The sequence below is a fragment of the Palaemon carinicauda genome, chromosome 18 (assembly GCF_036898095.1).
Source record: "Palaemon carinicauda isolate YSFRI2023 chromosome 18, ASM3689809v2, whole genome shotgun sequence".
Taxonomy (NCBI): Eukaryota; Metazoa; Arthropoda; class Malacostraca; order Decapoda; family Palaemonidae; genus Palaemon; species Palaemon carinicauda.
This window is the reverse complement of record NC_090742.1, coordinates 14560302-14584318: the sequence shown is the minus strand read 5'-3', so window position 1 is coordinate 14584318 and position 24017 is coordinate 14560302. Positions and strand designations below refer to the sequence as shown.

At 47.9% G+C, this 24017-nt stretch overlaps 1 protein-coding gene across 3 annotated transcripts in view; it reads left to right on the top strand.

The window, feature by feature from the left end:
• LOC137657622 (NADH dehydrogenase [ubiquinone] 1 alpha subcomplex assembly factor 3) overlaps window positions 1-24017 on the top strand; it is a 346628-nt gene that overhangs the window by 290139 nt on the left and 32472 nt on the right. For all 3 annotated transcript variants that reach the window (XM_068391993.1, XM_068391995.1, XM_068391994.1), the window contains exons 3-4: window positions 2263-2383; window positions 16129-16273. In XM_068391993.1, the coding sequence (XP_068248094.1) occupies window positions 2263-2383; window positions 16129-16273 (266 nt within the window). The remainder of the gene's footprint in view (window positions 1-2262; window positions 2384-16128; window positions 16274-24017) is intronic.

Sequence of the window (24017 nt, the reverse complement as noted above, 5' to 3'; positions counted from 1 at the left end):
GCCGCGCGTAAAGAAGGTACACCAAGGCCTCCACGCTCTTCGTCTGACTGCCTTCAGACTATCGAAAGACTCTCGAGAGCTAGAGGCTTTTCGAAGGAGGCAACCAGAGCGATTGCTAGAGCAAGGAGAACATCCACTCTTAGAGTCTACCAATCGAAGTGGGAAATCTTCCGAAACTGGTGCAAGTCAGTATCCGTATCCTCGACCAGTACCTCTGTAACTCAAATAGCTGACTTTCTCTTATATCTGAGGAAAGAACGATCTCTTTCAGCTCCCACTATCAAGGGTTACAGAAGCATGTTGACATCAGTCTTCCGTCACAGAAGCTTAGATCTTTCCAACAATAAAGATCTACAGGACCTCCTTAAGTCTTTTGAGACCACGAAGGAGCGTCGTTTGGTTACACCTGGTTGGAATTTAGACGTGGTACTAAGATTCCTTATGTCAGACAGGTTCGAACCGCTACAATCAGCCTCCCTGAAAGATCTCACCTTTAAGACTCTTTTCCTGATATGCTTAGCCACAGCTAAAAGAGTCAGTGAGATTCATGCCTTCAGCAAGAACATCGGATTCTCATCCGAAACGGCTACATGTTCTACAACTTGGTTTTCTAGCCAAACACGAGCTGCCTTCTCGGCCTTGACCAATATCGTTCGATATTCCAAACTTATCGTATGGTTGGAAATGAACTAGAAAGAGTCTTATGTCCTGTAAGAGCTCTTAAGTTCTATTTTAAAACCTTTACGAGGCCCGTCTGAAGCTTTATGGTGTTCAGTTAAGAATCCATCTTTGCCTATGTCAAAGAAGGCTTTATCCTATTTTATCAGACTGTTAATATGAGAAGCTCATTCCCATCTGAATGAGGAAGACCAAGCTTTGCTGAAGGTAAGGACACACGAAGTTAGAACTGTCGCAACTTCCGTGGCCTTTAAACAAAATAGATCTCTGCAAAGTATATTCGACGCAACCTATTGGAAAAGCAAATCAGTGTTCGCGTCTTTTTATCTTAAGAATGTCCAGTCTCTTTACGAGAACTGCTACATTCTGGGACCATTCGTAGCAACGAGTGCAGTAGTGGGTGAGGGCTCAACCACTACAATTCCCTAATTCCATAACCTTTTTTAATCTTTCTCTTGAAATGTTTTATTATTGTTTTTGGGTTGTCCGGAAGGCTAAGAAGCCTTTCGCATCCTACTTGATTTGGCGGGTGGTCAAAGTCTTTTCTTGAGAAGCGCCTAGATTAGAGGTTTTGATGAGGTCCTTTAGTATGGGTTGCAACCCTTCATACTTCAGCTCCTAGGAGTCGCTCAGCATCCTATGAGGATCGCGAGGCTCAGTAAGGAAGACGTACTTAAAAAGGCAGAGTAATTGTTCAAGTCGACTTCCTTACCAGGTACTTATTGATTTTATGTTTGTTATTTTGAATAACTGCTAAAATGAAATACAAAATACTTAGCTCATAATAATGTCAACATGTAATGCTGGTCTCTACCCACCCCCCTGGGTGTGAATCAGCTATATGATCACCGGCTAAGTTTAATATTGAAAAATGTTATTTTCATTAGTAAAATAAATTTTTGAATATACTTACCCGGTGATCATAAATTAAAGGACCCTCCCTTCCTCCCCAATAGAGACCCAGTGGGCAGAGGAGAAAATTGGTTCTGTGTTGACATGGAGTACTTGAGTACCTGCTCGACAGATGGCGCTGTTGATGTACACCCCCACCTGTATAGCGATCGCTGGCGTATTTTGTCCTTAGGTTTTTCTGTCGGGCAGCAGAGCTGACAGCTATATGATCACCGGGTAAGTATATTCAAAAATTTATTTTACTAATGAAAATAAAATTTTTCAAGATTTCTCCCTGTGAGTAACATAATATTTTTGAAGATATAGTACCATGATTAAGGAATTAAAGTTTCAAAAGTATCACTTGAGCCACTGCAAAGTTATGCACCATTGCCACCAAAATTGTCAAAGGGAAGATCTTAATTTTCTTTATCAGTACTGTGAGTTGAATTCTAATTATTTTTCTTAGTTACTTTCAATTTTCCCTGCTATATTCAGGTACCTACACTTGGAGTTGGAGAAAGTTATGATTAGTACCTTACATTTAAGACTTCTGTATGCTACATAATGTTTGAGAATTTGGGGATACAGTATATGAGTTTAGAATAAATGTTCTCGAGAACAGCCTTTTATAACCTAGTGTCCTAAGTAAAGGTGTGCCTGTATTATAAGACATGCTTTGTTTTATTCCAGGCTAAAGGGACTTCTCAGTCAACCAAGGTGTCTGCAGTCTACTGGTGATGATCAGAAGACTACTGCAAGAGTTCTAAACCAGGAAGTGGGTGCAGGGTTAATGGTAGATGGTTATAGTCAAGTGAGTGGTAAAGTATTTTGTTTCTGAATGAAAATGTAAACATGAATCATATTGCTAGATTTTAAACACTGCTTTTATGAGTTCTATGACATCTAATCAAAACGAGAAATTTTAGTAATGAAATCCCTTATAATAAATGAGATGCTGGTTGGAAAGTATCTAAGCCTTCCCTCTGTAGGGTTAGCTCCCTGCCTGTAAAGATTTCATGTTATGGGTCGGTCTTATTATTTTTTATTATGGAGATTGAAAAAGTAAGAGAGGTCATCCAATTCCTTATCCAGTTTAGTCTTGATGTAGAAAAATAAAAGGAAACTAAGTAGAGCCAAATTCTAAATGATGTTCTTGCAATAGCTGAGTCTTATGAAGAAAAAGGTTTAAGAGTCAGGGATAATGCAAACTTGAACAGAAATTCATGGCTTTGTTGTTGAGAAAAGGAAACAGTCTTTGAATGAACAGTCCAAAAATGACTTGATCCTAAAAATGAAATGTTGAAAGTAAGGCTCCTTTGTGGCAGAGAAAGAAAAGTAAGAGAAGACTTCCGAAGTGATTTTAGTAATTAATTTACTAGCCATTCATTTAGTCCTTTAAGAAGGGAACGGGAGGGTATCTATCTCAAATTTTGGGGGAATATTCCAACACCTAAACAAAACATTGACACATTTTCTAAGAGTAGATTTTTTAGTTTAAATTATGTAATTTCTGCATACTTAGAATGTGGATGGAAGTCAGTTGTACTAAAGTACAGTATATGTTAGTAATTTACAGGGTTATATTTAAATATGTTTTTCTAGTCCAAGTTAGCAGTTTAAGAAAGAGCAACTGAAAAGTGATGGCCAGCAAGTGACGGGAAATTTTTGGAAGAGAAAATATGGTTACTGGATTTTTGGCATCATAACCTTGAATATGAGATGGGGTACTGGAGAAAGTCATTTATGATAAGGAGAAAAGGCATATGAACATCAGTTGTAAGTGCTCTTCATTTAAATGTGTTTGTTCCTTCACATATACAAACACTTCACTCTTTACAATGCGATGTATTGTTCCGGTATGGCTGGAATCTAACCATAAAATTTTAACCCGAGGTGTTAGCGACCCTCGACCCTCCGCTAGATAGCGGGCATAACGTTGGTTAGACCGGCTACCCTACTTACACTCTCACCTAGTGCATTACATCACTTGTTTTTGCCCCGATAGAGTGAAGACGTGCCGTTGCTCTCTCCCGTAAACCCACTTATTTATGTGTCCGTAGATTCACTTTTTCTTTTTCTTTGGAGGTGTGCTTGATATATGAGGACTGATAATACTGTATACAGGTTTGCCCTGGCATAGCTGGCCACTCTTGCGGCACGCTTATATCGGCTTGGGAGACTGATCCCCACAACCTTTTCCCTGCGTGCGGATGACACTCATGCACGTAGGCCTCTCCCTGTGAAGAATGTCGGGAGTGGTCATCTTCCCAGTGGGAGCTGTGTAGGCTACGGAAAAAGAAGTCTAAAAGGGATTCCTTCGGGGTCTTCCTCGAGGTCGAAGTAATTCCAACTTCTTTCCCCAGCGCCTCATTTTCTACCCGCTGACTTTGCTCATTCGGCCTCCTCTAGTCAAGCAAGAGTGATGACTGTTTGACCCATAGACAATCCTCAGGCACAGAGGACCCTGTTGCTTCTTCTAGTGAAGCATGGCACCCCCTACCTTGTGGGAGGCTAGTTCACTTGATGCTTTGCATCATTTTTGGCCTTTCTTAGGGCTTTTGGGTACCCTCTCTAAAGAACAGCTTGCGGAAGTGCTTAAGCTTTGGGCATATCAGGAATGCACAGCTGCCTCCTCAGGGAATAGCCACGGCCTCCCCCCCTTGGGTCTTGGGAGCAGTGTTCCCTCCAGCAAATCTCGTGCTCCTCTCCTCTTCCACTTGAGGAGTTGCTTGCAGGTTCTCCACAGAGTCCCAGCCAGGTTCTTACGCACGTTGAGCTGGCTCAGCCAGCTGAACTTATTCAGCACGCTGGGCTTACCCATTAGGAGAACCTTTGGTTCCTACACCCTCCGAGGTTGGTTGCCCTTCTTGCCAGCATGAGAGGGCTTCCACACTTGAGTGGTCATAGCCGTCGACTCCCTCTAGTGACAGCCCCTTCCAACCGCATTGGAGGCCTACCCCTTTTGGGGTAAGCACCGGCGAATTCTAGTGTTCGCAAGCAATGGCATCTTGCTTTCACAGACAAGCCACCTTTGTCTTGCTCGTCTCCATCCGAGCGCATTCGCCAAGCTACTTGTGAACCTCTTGCAGGTTCTCTTACGAGTACTTGCACACTGCATAACATTGCTTTGGCTTGTGAACTATCAGTCCCTAATCTGGCAGTGGAGTCATGGGTGTGGTCTCGCACTCGCCAACCAAATGCTGGTAAGTTCCTACTGCTGACGAATTTCTGGTCGTTTCTCTCTCAGCAGGCTCAGACATGGTGGCGCGTGAACCAACCTCAGTACATTTGCTAAGAGAAGCAGTTGCTCGCGACCGGCGTGCATGCAAGTGCTTGTTCCTGAGAAAGACTGCGGCTGTTCCTTTCTTTGTGAAGGACGTGCCATGTTTCCTTGAGCTTGTAAAGGCTGTGAAACAGGCGAGTGTCAACTTTCAGTGCCACCTGCAGCAGTGCCTTCTTGACCTATTTTTATCCCTCTCACGGGGTCTGGATCTCCCGGAAGTTCCAGCCCACAAATGGATCCTAGGCATAAGAGTATTGCCTCCAGGCATGCTCCTCCTCCTCCCTCTTCGGACCCTCCATCGCCACTGGGCTGCTTGTCTAAGTTCCAAAGGTATCTATACTCAAAAACTTCCTGTGATCATCCTGATTCTGTTTGCGAGAAATTGTGAATTAACCCAATCAAGCCGATGAAGAAGCGATGGAGACCGAGCCAGGAGATGCCTCCTTCACGTGGTACCTTGCACCTGAGAACAAGCAGGGGTTCGAGGTCCCCTTGGGAGATCTCGTTTACGGACAACTACCGACTGTCCATGGTGGAGTTCGTACGAACCGAACCATCCACTCATCCTCAGGAGCCTCTGTTTTCCTCTTTGACCCCTCAACAGGCATCCTCTCTAGACCTTGTGCACCTGTCAGGGTAGTCGATGACGAACCTGACCCGACCCAGGTTCCTATGTGTGGGAACTTGGAGTTGGATGAGTCCATAGACAAGGAATACGAACACTCAGATGTTGAACTGTCTTTACCAGCTAGCCCGGAAACCTCTGCCACTGATCAGAGAGAGTCGGACCATTCTTTTTTGCAAGTCTTGGCCTGCATAAGGAAAATGAATGTACTGGGCTATCCATCCTACTCCCCTCTCGAAGGGAAGGACACTGTCCTTCACTTCTTCTGCCAGGCCCCACTCCCCACGAACTGGAAACACCAGGATTGAGTTACCTTGGTTTAGGATGGTAAAGGGATCCAGGAAAATGGTCATGTCCCAGGCTGCAGACAGGACCTTCGAACTCTCTTAGGGCTGCCAACTCATCGCGGTTAATTCCTCTGCTGTTTGTTCTGTTCTGCAGATAAAATACTACGACATCATCCACAATTATCTCTCGCTAATGTCACTAGACCCAGTGGTCTTGGTGTTGGCACACAATGTAGCCTTGGACACGTTGGCAGCATAACAGGTGACTGTCTTGGATGCGGAAGCCGCGGACATGGAGCGGGTAGCAAAGTCTTCCTTGCAAACCGCTTCATGGATTGACTACTTGTCTGGCTCAGTTCGGTATCTAATCGCCTATGAGGATTTGGCTAATTCAGAGTGGAAGAAAGCAATGAACACCCTCTTGCTTTCAGGACCAAGAGGAGTAAGTTCCTCAGAAGATTTTGATGCAGTCGTAGAGAGCTGGAGGAAAGTGAGTCACGACTCCCTACTCCATTGGGCAGTGACATTTCGCCCCCACTCTAAAGCATCATCTGCACCTAGGATGTCTCCTATGCATAAGCAAGAGCACTAAAAGAAGGCAAATGCTTCAAGGCAGTCCAGGGCCAAGAAGCAAGCTCCAAACCAGCCCTTTCCTGGCAATGGCCCTAGGGACAGAGGGGTTAGAGGTGGAAGATGTCGTTGCTCACGCTAGGAGGGCATTCCTCGTGCCTTAACACCAGTGGGAGGATGCCTTAAGCTCAGGTGGCAGAAATGGGAGTTCTTTGGGGCTGACTTTGGACGGTCTCAGTCCTGCAAATGAGTTACTACGTCCTGTTCACTCTCTCCCTGTACTTTGATACAACATCTAGTGATGTCATATTCCTTTGCAAAGGGATCAGTGAAGGATCGCACCCTTTTGGGCAGAAGTCCAGACCATTTTGGAGGTCCACAATGTGTTCCCAGGGTTCTACAGTCAACTCTTTCTTGTAGAGAAGGTGTCTGGAGGCTGAAGACCTGTAATTAACCTGTACGTTCTAAACGAGTTTATTCTACAAACTCCGTTCGAGATGGAGATGGCAAAAATAGTCAGACAGGCTGTCAGACCAAAGGACTTCATGATCACACTGGATCTCAAAGACGCGTGCTTCCAGATCCCGATCTATCCTACGTCAAGGAAGTACCTAAGATTCATCCTTAGGGCCAATTTAGATGGTTGAAGTTCATCCTAGATGATACAGATATATTTATGACAAAGACTGAGGTTATATATACACCAGAAATAACTTGCAAGTTATTTTGTTTTTAACTCTGCAGTAAAAAACTTAACGGACAAATAAAAAGCAATCTTAGAAAGTAAAGATTCATTTCTAGTAAATTTCGACAGGTTTTTCTGAGGGTAAATGGTTTGTGTTTTTTGTTTTTGAAATGGGAAAATATTATATTCATTTTATAGGCAAATTATCTTATGTCAAACAATTTTTTTTTTTTTACAAAATATCCGAATTGAAACAAACAAGAAATCAGTCCATTATTTATCAAAATAGGACAGAAATAACTTATATAGATGTTGGAAAATCAAAATTTAACTCTTGATTTTCCATGTAAATTCCCTATTGGATACATAGTCCCATGCCTTAAACTGAAGCACACCTTTTTTGTTTAATAGTGAATACTGGTACCATCAATTAATTTGAAAACTTCAGAATGAGATTAATTTGTTCCGTAACAGAAATACAAACCACGCTATTTACATGGGGTAATTACTTCGGCGTAGCTGAATGACGAGCCATAAAAGTTTTAACGAGGGTTTACTACCCCGCCGCTAGTTAGCGGGGGGTAGGGAGGGGTAGCTAGCTCCCCCCCCCCCCTTCACACACACCGGTGAATGCTTCACTTTACTTTTGGCTCGGGCGGAGAACAGACCTGTCTGCTCTCTCCCTTGCTTTGACTGCCATATTTAATCTGTTTTTGCTTTTCTTTTTCAGTGTGTTTGAAGTTGGCCTCTACTACTATGCGTACTTGCCCCGGACTTCCCGGCCGCCCTTGTGGTACCTTTATGTCGGCGGTCGACACCGAACCCCACACCTTATGTCCTCACTGTAGGAGCCAGCGGTGTGATAGTGGTAACGTGTGTATAGAATGTAGGGAGTGGTCTACCTCCCAGTGGGAGAGGTTTGCCCGGCGCCGGAAGAAAAAGTCCAAAAGGGATCTTTCTCCTTCAGAGGCTTCTTTGAAGAGAGAAAATTCTAGGACTTCTTCTTCCGTAGCCCTTTCCTTGCTGTTGACCGATCCCGGGGTGCGGGAGAGGTAGTCGCCTCCCATAGCGAGGCGGCTGCCCCTCCTCCCCTGGAGGAGAATTTGAATATGTCTAATCGTGATTTATTACAGCTTTGGGCTTCCTTGGGGCTGCAGGGTTCGCCCTCCAAGGAAGCCCTGTTTGACATGATCAAACTTGGTGCAGCTGTCAAACAATCGCCAACTACAGCAGGGATAGATCCTCTGTCTGTGGTTGACGTTGTTGTGACGGAGACATCTCGTGGGTCAAGTCAAACCCCGTTCCTGTTGCTGAGGTAGCTGACGGCTTAGATTCCCCCTCCGAACACCTTTCGAGGGAGGATCTAAGTCCCACGGTCTCTCCTGCCGGTGATTCTCCCCCTCGGGGGAGTTCACTTACAGAGACTCCTCTGCGGAGGCCCCTTGATGGTCAGCCTGCTGATCCCACGGCCCCTCGTGGGCGTATAAGGCGGAAGGCTCGTCCTTAGAGGCCTTCCTTCCCCTCACAAGGGAGTTAGGAGGCGCCTCTTCGGCTCGTCGTCGCCACAGTCCTCTGCGGAGGAGACGACTTGCCGTTCGCCGACCCTGCCAGCTACCACCTTAGACCTCTCCGGGGATCGTTCGCGATCCCCTTCGGATGATGGTTGTCCTTCGGGACACAGTGACCAGTCTTCCTCCAGACCTGCTGACTTGCCGTCACCCTTTGATGTTGCAGATGCGCGTTGCGCGCCACCTGATCCTGCCACTGCGCAGGCACCGGGCCCCTCGGGGCTGAAGGGCCTTGAGCGCAAAACCGCGCCTCTTGCCCTCAAGCGCCAGGTTCTTCTTGCGCTCCCTCCTGCTGCTGCCGCTGTTCCTGTTTTAGTGCCACAGCGCTCACCTGCGCACGTGCGCGCCCCTGTTCCTGCTACGTGCCAGGGTTCTCTTGCGCGCCCACATCCTTCTGCGCCCCTGCGCCCTCTAGCAGTTCCTGTGACAGTGCACCAGCGCTCACCTGCGCACACGTGCTTTCCTGCAGTTCCTGTGACAGTGCACCAGCGCTCACCTGCGCACACGTGCTCTCCTGCACCCCAGCATTCCCCGGTTCCTGCCTCGTGGCGCGCAGTTCAAGAGGTTCCTACGCTAGCGCACAGGCGATCACAGGTTCCTCTGGACTCGCAGCGCCCGTCTGGAGTTACGCGTGAAGCGCGCCCTCGCGCAGTTTCAGTTCCAGCGCTCACGCGCTCGCCAATGCGCCAGCGCGCTTCCACATCACAGCGCGCCGCCCAGGAGGCGCCTAAGCTAGCGCACAGGCGCTCACAGGCACCCCAGGGCTCTCCTTCCAGACCGCGCGATCCTGCACGCGTTCCAGCCGCACGCGACGCTCCGGTTGTGACCGCCCAGGAGGCGCCTAAGCTAGCGCACGGGCGCTCACAGGCACCCCAGGGCTCTCCTTCCGGACCGCGCAATCCTGCACGCGTTCCAGCCGCGCGCGATTCTCCGGTTGCACGCCCCGTTCCAGTCATCAAGGCGCCTCATGCAACCCTCCAGCGCACACCTGTGCGCCCTCATCAAACTGCGCGTCCTGCTCGCCCACCGCAGCAGCGCACACCAGTGTGTCCACATCCTGATGCGCGCCCAGTGCGCCCACAGGCGAGTATGCCTGTCCTGTCTGACCAGCGCCAACCTACGCGCCAACGCGCCATCCCTTCCTCACGCTATCCTGAACCAGCGCTCACACGCCCTCGCCTGGTTCTCCCGGATACGCGCTCGGGCGCCCCTGTCCTCTCGCGCCCTACAGGGCTGCATCAGGATGCTGCGTGTCCTCGCATCCGGCCGCCTCCCGTTCCGGCTCCTGCGTGCCACACGCCCTCGCCATCTCTTACGCGTGCCTGCGCCCACGTGCCCGCTCCAGCTCCTACGCGCCCCTGCGCCCGCACCATCGCCAGCGCGCCATCGCTCCCACGCTCCTGTGACCTCGCCTGCGCGCCACCGCGCCCGCTCCACCACCCTCTCTCGCCCACGCCGATGCACATGCGCGCTCGCGAGATTCCAGGGCCCATCACGCGACCTCCAGCGCGAGCGTCGCCAGGCGGACAGGTCTTCGTCTTGTTCCCCTCTCCGCAAGCGCAGACCAGCGCGCTCGCCGGAGGAGGGGCGGTTCCCGGACAGGTCTAAGGACTCTTTCTTTTCAATTTCACAGGCGAACCCGCGTTTGTCGACTCCCCCAAGGGATCGAACGATCCCCTTCCCTCCAGAGGGAGTATCTATCAGCGCGACTGTCAGCCAGCAGCCCTGGTTCAGTACCCTAGTCAGAGCTCTTGTACAGGCGATAAAGCCCGCCCTCTCTGACATGGGTCGCAATCCAGTGGCAGCTTCCTCCCCCCTGAAGAGGAAGAGAGTGGTCTCTCCCGTGGAAACACCTCCAAGGCCTATTTATCTCCTCGCAGATCCTTGCGCAAGGCTCCTTCCCTCCCCCAGACTTTCTCTCCCTCCCCTGCGAATGAGGATTAACCATCCTCAAGAGAGTCGGACGAGCCGGACCATTCCCCCATCGCACCAATAGGGGAAGCTCCGTCTTCCCCTGAGAAGTCTTCTTGTCCAGGGGTGGAAAAGAGCCTGCACCCTTCGTTACTCGAGTTCTGTATCCCGCCCAGGAGGGAACCGAAGGACTCCAAGACGATTCCTAAATCGTCAGCAAGGATCAGGCAGGAGCCATCTAGACCTTTTGAGGATGTCCACGTGTCCCCCCAGGAAGAGCCACTGGGGACGGGAGACTTCGCTGCCAGTCCTTCAGGAGGAGAGCACCAAGAGTCAGAACACGCATTCTGGCAAGTCCTGACCCTCATGAGGAACCTCAACGGAATCCCAGACCCTGAGATTCCTCCTCGTGAAGGTAAGGACACGGTCCTGGACCGCGTCTACGGCACCCAGAAACCCTCTCGGGCCAGTGCAGCTTTGCCCTGGTCTCAGGGGATGAAGAGTGCCAGGGTCAAGGTCGAGGGCCAGCTCTCTGAGCTTGCCTCCTCCAGTTGATCCAGCGCCGGTAGCAAGCTCCTCCCTCCTCCCCGAGTCCATCAGAGGAGGTACTTTGAGATCCTTGAGGAGTCTTGTTTGGGTCTTCCGATGCATCACTCTGTGGAAGAACTCACAGGGGGAGTCCCTCTTGAGAGAGACTCCAACCGGCACGTGTCCTACTCAGCCACTGAGATCTTAAGCCAGGAGAAGGTTGCTAAGTGCGCCATGCAGGCAACTTCGTGGCTTGACATCTGGCTGGGGTCTCTGGGCATCCTGGTGCGGTCTGAGGACCTCTCCAAAGAAAGCACCAGGAAGGCACTGGAGACTTTCTTACTCTCAGGTACACGGACCATTGAGTTTCTGGCCCACCAAGTCTCGAGCTTGTGGGCCAATACGATTCTCAAACGTCGGGACGCTGTGGCTGAGAGGTTCCACCAGAAGGTTCCCAGTTCGGAGGTTACCAGGCTCAGACACTCTTCCGTGTTCGGTAAGAGTTTGTTTGAGCCTAAGGATGTGGAGCTTACCGCTGAGAGGTGGAGGAAGTCCACCCAGGATTCCCTCATCCATAGGGCCCTGACATCGAGGCCCTACAAACCTCCAGCGGCTCAACAGCCCCGTCCAGCTAAGGACGCGAAGAAGACCACTGCAGCGAAGCCAAAGGTGTCTAAGCCCTTTCCTGCCAAGAGCAGAAGGAGCAAGAAGTCCTCCAGGGGAGGCAAGAACCCTAGAGGTAACAGCCGAGGCCGTAAACGCTAGGATTGGCAGTCCCCCTGCATGTCCACCAGTGGGGGGATGCCTACAAAGTTGCGCGACAAGGTGGCAGCAACTCGGGGCAGATGCCTGGACGATTTCCGTGATCGCTCTGGGTTATCGCGTCCCGTTCATAGCCTCTCTACCTCCCCTGACAGCGAATCCAGTGTCGTTGAGCTCTCTTGCCATGGGATCGGCAAGAGGGCAAGCCCTTTGGGCAGAAGTCCAGACCATGTTGAAGAAGGACGCTCTCCAGGAGGTTGTAGACGGGTCCCTAGGCTTCTACAGTCGACTCTTTTTTGTGAGAAAGGCGTCTGGAGGCTGGAGACCAGTCATCGACCTCTCAACCCTGAACGGGTTTGTCAAGCAGACTCCGTTCAGCATGGAGACAGCAGACACGGTCAGACTCGCAGTGAGACCACAAGACTTCATGTGTACACTGGACCTGAAGGACGCGTACTTCCAGATCCCAGTCCATCCGTCTTCAAGGAAGTACCTAAGATTTTGCCTAGACAACAAGATCTACCAGTTCAAGGTGCTGTGTTTCAGTCTCTCCATAGCCCCTCAGGTGTTCACCAGAGTGTTCACCCTCATCTCTTCGTGGGCTCACAGGATTGGCATCCGTCTCCTTCGTTATCTGGAAGACTGGCTGATCCTAGCGGACTCGGAGGCAACCCTTCTTCGCCACCCAGACAAGTTCCTCGAAGTTTGCCAGGATCTAGGGATCATGGTAAATCTCGAGAAGTCCTCTCTGCAGCCCTCTCAGAAACTGGTATATCTAGGCATGATATTGGACACCAATCTCCACAAAGCCTTCCCATCAGACGACAGGATAGCAAGGCTGAGGAAGGTCGTGAGACCTTTCCTCAATCGAGAAAAACTCCCAGCCCAATCGTGGCTACGTCTCCTCGGCCACCTCTCCTCCCTGGCTCGTCTCGTTCCCAACGGTCGCCTCAGAATGAGATCCCTCCAGTGGCGACTCAAGTCCCGGTGGAATCAAGGTCACGATTCCCCGGACGCTTTGATCCCTATGGGTCCTGCAGAATGGACGGACCTCAGTTGGTGGGTGGCGGACGAGAACCTACGAAAGGGAGTGGATCTTCTCGTCCTTCCCCCGGATTTGATGTTGTTCTCGGACGCATCAAAGAAAGGGTGGGGGGCCCACGTTCTGAACCACAGGACCTCAGGCCTGTAGTCAGAATCAGAAAAGTACCTTCGCATAAACCTGCTAGAAATGAAGGCCGTGTTCCTGGCACTTCAGAAGTTCCACCAAGTCCTGGCGGGCCACTCCGTGGTGGTGATGAGCGACAACACCACGGTAGTGGCTTATATCAACAAGCAGGGAGGTACCTTTTCGGAACAGCTATCCCATCTTGCAGTAGAGATCCTGAGATGGTCCAAAGTCCACTCGATCTCGCTAGCAGCTCGCTTCATTCCAGGCAAAAGGAATGTGCTCGCCGACAGTCTGAGCAGAGTGACGCAGATAGTGAGTACCGAGTGGTCTTTGGATCGTCAAGTAGCCAACAAAGTCCTGACTTTGTGGGGTTCCCCGATGGTGGATCTGTTTGCTACAGCGCTGAATTTCAAGCTCCCGCTGTACTGCTCCCCAGTCCTGGACCCCAAGGCTCTCTGGCAGGATGCCTTCCAACAACGGTGGGACAACGTCGATGTGTACGCCTTTCCCCCGTTCTGTCTGATGAGGAGGGTGCTAAACAAGGCCAGAATATCGGTCAATCTTTCAATGACCCTGATAGCTCCGCTATGGCATCACGCAGAATGGTTCCCGGACCTTCTGCAACTCCTCCCAGAGTTTCCGAGAGAACTTCCTCCACGTCACGAGCTACTCAAATAACCACATGCCAACATCTACCACAAAGCCGTAGCTTCGCTTCGACTTCACGCCTGGAGACTATCCAGCATCTCCCCACAGAGAGAGGATTTTCGCAACAAGTTGCGAACAGGATGTCTGGTCACCTGCGCAAGTCATCCGCAGGAGTCTACCAGGCGAAGTGGCGAGTCTTTTGTGGTTGGTGTCGTGGAAGGGGTATCTCTCCCCTTGATGCCACTATTCCAGCAATAGCGGAGTTCCTCGTGTATCTGCGGGAGGAAATGCGCCTTTCAGTCTCGGCGGTGAAAGGCTATCGCTCAGCCTTAAGTCTTGCCTTCAGGCTTAAAGGAATGGACATTTCTTCCTCGCTGGAACTTTCCCTTCTCATACGGAGTTATGAACTTACCTGCCCTCAGTCGGAAGTGAGACCTCCTCCATGGAACGTGGTTTGAGTTCTCAGGTCTCTGAAGAGACCTCCCTACGAACCATTACGCCAGGCTTCTGATCGCCACCTTACCGGGAGGACGGTTTTCCTGCTAGCTTTGGCCTCGGCCAAGCGAGTCAGTGAGCTACATGGTCTCTCGTACGAGATCGCCCATTCAAGGGGATAGGGGGAGGTAACGTTCAGCTTCGTCCCTGAGTTTGTTGCCAAGACTCAGAATCCGGGGGTGCCGGACCCTAGGTTCGACTCTTTCCAGGTTTCGAGTCTCCGTTCTGTAACAGATGACCCAGACCATCTCCTACTGTGCCCAGTGAGGAGTCTGAGGTTGTATCTTAAAAGAACAGCTGCAGTTCGTCCCCAGGTGCGAGCCTTGTTCGTGAGCACCGGGAAGACAAAGAGGAGGGTCACCAAGAATACCATCTCGGCCTGGATTCGCAAGGTGATACATCTGGCTTTGAATCCTGACCCTCCACCGTCACATCGCCCTAGAGCGCATGATGTCAGGGGCATAGCTACGTCCCTGGCCTTCAAGAAGAATTATTCAGTGATGCAGGTCCTTCAAGCTGGGGTGTGGAAGCATCAGACCACCTTCACGGCCCACTACCTGCAAGACGTGACACACAGGAGGCTCGATACGTTCTCTATCGTCCCTGTGGTGGCTGCACAACAGCTGGTCTAACCTCAGGCTCCTTAATGGACAAGTAGCAGAAGGCTGAGGGCATTGTTACCCGGTTTTAGTCTGCGTGAATGAAAAGATCTGTCTGGCCCTTATTCTTTTCTTCATCCTCTCCTCCCTTGGAGAAAGCTACATCCTGGGTTCTCTGCACAGCTGACCTCAAACCTCTGCAGGTAAGCCATGCTCCCTTGTGTTCCTAGTATTTAAATGTAATACTGTCATGTCCCCATACCCTGACGAGGTGGTATTGGGAGAGTCCTAGCCTAGATTTCCATCTGAAGAACTCCAGGTCAACTTCCTAGGACGAGTCACTTCTCACCTTCACACACAGCTTATGTAGGCCGCAGCAGTTTCACAGCTGCCAGCAAGGAGCAGGGACCCCTTATTTCTTGAGTACTTATACACTCGAATTTGGGGTCCCCGGGCAAGCCAAAGCCAGTATGGCTGGGGACTTACCGCCCTTCCTAAGGGTTGAGTCACCCCATGTAAATAGTGTGGTTTGTATTTCAGTTACGGAACAAATGACAAATTCGTAGATGATTTGTATTTTTCCTAACAAAACAAACCTTAGCTATTTACACATATGTGCCTGCCAGCCCTGTCCCCCGAGATAAGTCCTACCTCTAAGCAAAGTGAAGCATTCACCGGTGTGTGTGAGGGGGGGGTTAGCTAGCTACCCCCCGCTAACCAGCGGTGGGGTAGTAAACCCTCGTTAAAACTTTTATGGCTCGTCATTCAGCTACGCCGAAGTAATTACCCCATGTAAATAGCTAAGGTTTGTATAGTTAGGAAAAATACAAATTATCTACGAATTTGTCATATTTTGGTAAATTCTTATGAAGCCATCTCATTCAGTCACAGTACTCTAGCAAAGTGGTTTTTATGCTATATCTAAAAAAATTTTTTTTGTTAAATAATTTTTTGAAATATCTCATTTTGAAACAGGCTTTGGAGTTGAAAATATTTTTGATGCGGTAATAAGTTATCCCATACAGATAAAGTGTACAGTATGGTACTGCCTTTTCATATGTTGTTTGGTTGGTCAGATTTAATGTTATGCAATATATAATTTCATAAAATTTCTACCCCATATTCTTAATTTTATTCGTCTGTGGTTTCATGAGATATTTTCATGTGTATAGCAATACAGCAACTCTTATTTAGTGGGTGCCAAAAATTCATACTGCTATTTCTACATAGTAGGATACATTACTCTGAAAAGAAGTTAAGTAGTACTGTATTCTGTTGTGCACTTATTCTGAATGTTTTCAGTTTATTGTACACAGATTCTTATCCTTGAAAGTTATTATATAGGGGATGTCTTTAAATTTATATGACATTTTGATTTGAACAGAATTCGTTTTGTATTTCTATAATAATTTTTCAATTTCCAGAATGGTTTTCGTCTTAATAACGGGATGTCTGTGATTGGTCCAATAGCCCTATTTCCAAAATCTGTTCTAAGTTGGCGTGTTCGAAACGAAAATGACATCACAGAAGATTCCCTGTCATTGTTTTATCTCCTAGAACCAAAACTTGGTAAGATGTGGTGCATTATTCATTGTTATAGAAATATTTAGGTTTACAGAAGGTCCCTAACTTACAAACGTTCGACTTACAAATACCCGGAGATACAAACACAAACTCTACTAAAAATAACAAAGAAGATATAAAGAAATACTGTAATAAAACAATACATACATATACCAAGGAATTGTGGGGTAGCCGACATCAACAAATGAAACCAAACAAAAAGGGGACCTCTACTCTCTACGTTCCTCCCAGCCTGACAAGGGACTCAACCGAGTTCAGCTGGTACTGCTAGGGTGCCACAGCCCACCCTCCCTCGTTATCCACCACAGATGAAGCTTCATAATGCTGAATCCCCTACTGCTGCTACCTCCGCGGTCATCTAAGGCATCGGAGGAAGCAGCAGGGCCTACTGGAACTGCGTCACAATCGCTCGCCATTCATTCCTATTTCTAGCACGCTCTCTTGCCTCTCTCACATCTATCCTCCTATCACCCAGAGCTTTCTTCACTCCATCCATCCACCCAAACCTCGGCCTTCTTCTTGTACTTCTCCCATCAACTCTTGCATTCATCACCTTCTTTAGCAGACAGCCATTTTCCATTCATAAAACTACTGTATATATTTTGATACAGTAGCAAAACAACATTTGGAATAACCTGATATCTATTTCATATGAAACCCGACTGTATTTGTTGACTTTTGTAGCTGGAAATTATAGGCATGTAATTCAGGTTAGGCCTACCTTAGGCTAAAATAAAAAATTGACTTACAAACAGCTTCTTGGAACCAATCAAGTATGTAAGTTGAGGACCTAGTGTATTTGCATGATCATATGATGGAGAAACCTGTTTCCAGATATTTCAATGAAGCCTCCTGGAATTCTTTTGCTATTTATTTCTCCAAGAAGAGCCTTGCTCAAATTAGAAAACAAAATTTTCACCATGACTGATGTAAAACCATTTGTTACCCCTGGAAAGAGGTGCTCTTGAGTAGAGTGCAGTATGAATATATTTTGTGTCATTTTAGGTAGTAGGTTGGGCAGGGCACCAGCCACCCCTTGAGATACTGCCACTAGAGAGTTATTGGGTCTTTTGACTGGCCAGACAGTACTACATTGGATCCCTCTCTCTGGTTATGGGTCATTTTCCCTTTGCCTACACACACACACCTAATAGTCTGGGCTAGTCTTTACAATGCTAAGGTTACCAAACAATTCTTCTTACTGCACTGTAATTGTTCAGTGGCCCCTTTCCTCTTTGAAAGGGTAGAAGAGACTCTTTAGCTATGGTAAGCAGCTCCTTTAGGAGAAGGACACTCCAAAATCAAACCATTGTTCTCTAACCTTGGGTAGTGCCATAGCCTCTCTACCATGGTTGTCCACTGTCTTGGGTTAGAGTTCTCTTGCTTGAAGGTACACTTGGGCACACTGTTCTATCTTATAACTTATTTCTCTTCCTCTTATTTTATTACAAGTTTTATAGTTTATAAAGTGATATTTATTTCAATATTGCTGCTCTTCTCAAGATATTTTATTTTTCCTAGTTTCCTTTCCTCACAGCTATTTTCCCTGTTGGAGCCCCTGGGCTTATAGCATTCTGCTTTTCCAACTATGGTTGTAGCTTAGCAAGTAATAATAATAATGATAATAATAATAATAATAATAATAATAATACATACATACATACATACATACATACATACATACATACATACATATACCAAGGCACTTCCCCCAATTTTGGGGGGTAGTCGACATCAACAAATGAAACAAAAACAAAAAAGGGGACCTCTACTCTCTACTTTCCTCCCAGCCTAACAATGGACTCAACTGAGTTCAGCTGGTACTGCTAGGGTGCCACAGCCCACCCTCCCTCGTTATCCACCACAGATGAAGCTTCATAATGCTGAATCCCCTACTGCTGCTACCTCCGCGGTCATCTAAGGCATCTGAGGAAGCAGAAGGGCCTACCGGAACTGCGTCACAATCGCTCACCATTCATTCCTAGCACGCTCTCTTGCCTCTCTCACATCTATCCTCCTATCACCCAGAGCTTTCTTCACTCCATCCATCCACCCAAACCTTGGCCTTCCTCTTGTAATTCTCCCATCAACTCTTGCATTCATCACCTTCTTTAGCAGACAGCCATTTTCCATTCTCTCAACATGGCCAAACCACCTCAACACATTCATATCCACTCTAGCTGCTAACTCATTTCTTACACGCGTTCTCACTCTCACCACTTCGTTCTTAACCCTATCTACTCGAGATACACCAGCCATACTCCTCAGACACTTCATCTCAAACACATTCAATTTCTGTCTCTCCCTCACTTTCATTCCCCACAACTCCGATCCCTACATCACAGTTGGTACAATCACTTTCTCATATAGAACTCTTTTTACATTCATGCCCAACCCTCTATTTTTTACTACTCCCTTAACTGCCCCAACACTTTGCAACCTTCATTGACTCTCTGACGTACATCTGCTTCCACTCCACCATTTGCTGCAACAACAGACCCCAAGTACTTAAACTGATCTACCTCTTCAAGTAACTCTCCATTCAACATGACATTCAACCTTGCACCACCTTCCCTTCTCATACATCTCATAACCTTACTCTTACCCACATTAACTCTCAACTTCCTTCTCTCACACACTCTTCCAAATTCTGTCACTAATCGGCCAAGCTTCTCTTCTGTGTCTGCAACCAGTACAGTATCATCCGCAAACAACAACTGATTTACCTCCCATTCATGGTCATTCTGGTCTACCAGTTTTAATCCTCGTCCAAGCACTCGAGCATTCACCTCTCTCACCACTCCATCAACATACAAGTTAAACAACCACGGCGATATCACACATCCCTGTCTCAGCCCCACTCTCACCGGAAACCAATCACTCACTTCATTTCCTATCCTAACACAGGCTTTACTACCTTTGTAGAAACTTTTCACTGCTTGCAACAACCTTCCACCAACTCCATATAACCTCATCACATTCCACATTGCTTCCCTATCAACTCTATCATACGCTTTCTCCAGATCCATAAACGCAACATACACCTCCTTATCTTTTGCTAAATATTTCTCGCATATCTGGCTTACTGTAAAAATCTGATTCATGCAACCCATACCTCTTCTAAAACCACCCTGTACTTCTAATTTTCAATATTAAACTTAGCCGGTGATCATATAGCTGTCAGCTCTGCTGCCCGACAGAAAAACCTAAGGACAAAATACGCCAGCGATCGCTATACAGGTGGGGGTGTACATCAACAGCGCCATCTGTCGAGCAGGTACTCAAGTACTCCATGTCAACACAGAACCAATTTTCTCTCTGTCGTGCCACTGGCAAGACCTACTAAATACGCTGTTACTAACTGGATTTGTTTTCACAACTATTTGGTGAAGTACACTATTCTAGTTTTGAGCTTTCGCTATGCAGGTGTTTTATCTTCATCTCAAAACTTGAACTCGTTTTGGATAGATTTAATTATGGTGACAAAGAGAGTATGGACTCTCTTTCACTTTTAAATGGCCGACCCTTCCCTTAGAAGGAAGTGTGTTTAGGTTTTTAGTAATTTTGCTTAACACGTTATAGATCCACATATTTTATATCTCTCCGCCTTTATTAGGCCTCTTCGATTAACTTTCCATTTCTTATAAACATATAAAAATAAATTTTTATGTTTTGTTTATATGCGACCTTTCCTTATAGTAGGCGGTCCTTACTTGGAACCGAAGTTAATCAACGTTGAGCCCGTTAGCCTTTAAAGAATTTAAAACTTTTTAAATTTAATGTTTTATGAAAGAATCTCTTTGATAGTCTTCGTACTGTTTTCAAAGATGAAGTAACGTTTAGTTTTTAGACTGCGCAGTTGTTGACGTTCAGGACGTTCAACTTGCGCTCTATCGTTACGATAGAGAGAGAGTATCACGGTTTCACTTTGCAGTAAGAGTAAATCGTTTCTGACGTTTCGTTCATTCTTTCTTAACTTAAATGTTTTAAATTCTAAATTAAAGGAACTTTTTATTTGGAAAACCTTTCAGTTTGTTCCTTTTAGTCAAATAACATGTTTTTTTGACGATTTATAATTGGGCTCTTCTCTTAGGTGCGAAATCAAGAGAGAAAGAGAGAGAGAGATAGAGACGGAGGGAGAGAGAGGAGAGAAAACGTTCCGTTTAAGCGGGTAACGTTGTTCTCGTGTTACTCTCCTCCCTAGTCGTTTTACGGGGAAGAAGGTAAAAGGTTTTATTCTTGTCCCCAGGCTATGTGCGTTGAGAGATTGTAAACGTAGTTTATTTGAACTAGTGTTTAGTCTCTTTCCCAGCCACTGATTTTTTTAGCTTTATATATGTTTTCTGTTTTTTGCTAGTATTAATGTGCTGCATTATACGACTGATTTCGCAATTACTACCTTTTAATGAAGGGTAGAATTGCGTGTTTCACGTAGAAATCAGTAAAAGTTTCGATTTCAGTGAAATTAGTGCAAAACAGAAAATCGAAGTGATAAAGTGATATGCGCAAGTGTTTACAGTGTTGCGTCCGAGGGTTCGTCTGTTCGTGCCTGTCGTTCACCTAGTCCGGGACCTCTTGCAAGCTCCCAAGCCCAGGGGAGAAGTAATGTCGAACGACTTATGGGTTCGTCAGGCCTTGATCAACGAACAGACGTTTTCCCTCCGTGGTTTCGGGCGTATCTACCCAAGATCGCCCCACCCACACAAAGACGAGAGAGCCCATTTATTTCTCGTCTGCGGAAGAGGTTTCTCGTAAGAAACCATGGACCAAGGTCTCGCAGCTTATTAAGTGCAAGTCTGTCCCTTCCGTGCAAGTCCAACGGCCCAGTTGTAGCCACTGGGTCAGTTCGAACTCGCTGCAGTCTTCCGACGACTGCACACCTCCTAAGAGAGGCAAAGTGGTACCGCAACAGGCAGTAACACCGTCTGTTGCCGCACCTGCTGCTGTAGACCCTAAGTGGTCTTTGCTACAGTCTATGCAGACACAGTTAGCTTCTTTTATGCAGGAGTTTCGTGCGGAGAAGGTTGACGCTGCACCCGTTAGCCTACAACCAACCACGGTTGTGCGTCCAGTAGACGCTGAGGCTACCTGCTCCCGCACTCCAGCTGTGAGAGTTCCACCACCCATGCGCAGTCGACCCTGCCAGACGCATGTTGACGTTCACCGACGCACGGAAGCCTCCGTTGACGTTCGCGTGTTACCACAACAACAGGAGGGTGGAGTTAAGTTGCCGTGTTTTGATGCGGTGCGTCAACCTCCGCATTCTAGAGTTGTTTTGACTGCTCAGTATAGACAGTCAAAGCAGTCTAGAGTGAACACTGTATGTCCTCACGCACCTGTTGTGGTTGACAGTTCAGTTGTTGACAGTTCACAGACTGTCAAGCAGTTACATGACGTTGCCTTCTGGTCTGCTACTAATGCACCAGTGCTGTATGTCCTCACGCACCTGTTGTGGTTGACAGTTCAGTTGTTGACAGTTCACAGACTGTCAAGCAGTTACATGACGTTGCCTTCTGGTCTGCTACTAATGCACCAGTGAGAGACTCACTGAGATAACCTAGCTTTTATCGGACAAGGTTCCTGTAGATGAGAAAGTGCTGTTCTCCCTCCTACTGATATTCCTTTGAGGACTCTGTCATTTGGAGAGGAGCCTTAAGCTGCTTAGCCTCCTATGGACTTTGATTAAATCATGATGATTTTTTAAGGATCTTCGTCCGGATCTTGTAACTGCTGCTCCTCGTTCGCCTAAACGTCAGAACTTACACTAGGCCTAGCTACTTCGAAGCCGTTGTTGTTAAGCTAGTGCTCTCTCGCTCTCCTAGAGAGCGTTACGTTGGCTAGGCGACTGGTTTTTGCACCAGGAGGAGTTTTAGGGATACAGCCTTTGATTTCCCTTCTTTTAAACTGGCTTATAGAGCGAGAGTCTGATAGGACACGAGAGAAGTTCTCGGCTTGGGAGTTCTTGCCTCTGCCCAGATGGACTTCTCAATTCTGGTAGACTCGCCCTGGCGCCTAGCCAGGAGACGCTCCAAGTTGTTTACAGGTCAACTTCTCACTTTTGTCGAGCCTTTGAAGTTTTGCTGTACTATTATGTCACACATAACAAGGCTTCCAGGGATGGTAAATGGTTCCGCCTCAGTCGCTAACCCCGTCTGTTGCCACACCTGCTCCCGTAGACCCTAATGGGCTTTGGTGCAAGACATGCAGTCCAAGCTTGTGTCCTTGATAGAGGACTTAAATGCGGAGAAGAACCTTCTGGCCAACAACCTTCCAACCGGTTGGTTGTGCGCCCTGTTGACGCTGAGGTATCCTACTCGCGTCTGCCAGTTGAGGTGGTTCCTCCACCGATGCGACCCAGTGTGGGTTGCCAGTCGCACGTTGACGTTAAGCGACGCTCGGAGGTGGTTGTTGACGTTCAGTGTGTCACTAGGAAGACGTTCAACAACCAGCAGAGGTGACTTGTTGTGACGCAGTGCGTCAACCTCAGCAACCCGGTAGGGTGTTGACTGCACAACCCAGACAGTCTAGACAGTTCGGGTTGACGCTATACTTCCTCGCGCACCCATGGTTGTTGACAGTTCACAGACTGTGCAGCAGTGCCATGATATTGCGTCCGGCTCCGTCACGCATCCACCAGTGCGACCGGATTCAGCGAGTCAGACGTTGCCCACTCCGTTGCCGTTTCCTCATCAGTTTCGGATGAGGAACCCTCTGATGAGGACGTTGCTGAACAAGACGATCAACCCCCAGCCCTGCTATCCATCCAGAAGATGCTGAAGAAGGAACGCTGCCCAGTCAGGCTGTGGATGAGTCTGGTAGGGACACTGTCATCCGTGGATCAATTTGTGTCACTAGGAAGACTACACCTCCGTCCTCTTCTATACCATCTAGCTTTTCACTGGAAAAAGGACAAGACGCTAGAAGCGGTCTCGATCCCGGTTTCCGGAAAGATAAGTCTTGTCTGACTTGGTGAAAGGACTATATCAACCTTAGAGAGGGTCTTCCCCTGACTGTTCAGACTCCCAACCACGTTCTCTTCTCGGACGCATCGGACGTAGGCTGGGGTGCGACATTAGACGGTAGGGAATGCTCGGGATTATGGAACTCGAGTCAAAGGACAATGCATTTCAACTGCAAGGAGCTACTGGCAGTACGTCTGACCTTGAAAAGCTTCAGGTCTCTCCTTCAAGGCAAAGTGGTGGAGGTGAACTCGGACAACACCACGGCTTTGGCGTACATCTCCAAGCAAGGAGGGACCTACTCTCTGACATTGTACGAGATCGCAAGGGACCTCCTCACCTGGTCAAAAGGTCTAGACATTTCACTAGTAACGAGGTTCATCCAAGGCAACTTGAATGTCATGGCAGATTGTCTCAGTCGGAAGGGACAAATAATTCCAACAGAATGGACCCTCCACAAGGATGTTTGCAAGAGACTTTGGGCCACCTGGGGCCAGCCAACCATAGATCTCTTCACAACCTCGATGACCAAGAGGCTCCCAATATTTTGCTCACCAATCCCGGACCCAGCAGCAGTTCATATAGATGCCTTTCTACTAGATTGGTCACATCTAGATCTATATGCATTCCCTCCGTTCAAGATTGTCAACAAGGTACTGCAGAAGTTCGCCTCTCACGAAGGGACAAGGTTGACGCTAGTTGCTTCCCTCTGGCCCGGGAGAGAATGGCTCACCGAGGTACTTCGATGGCTAGTAGACGTTCCCAGAACG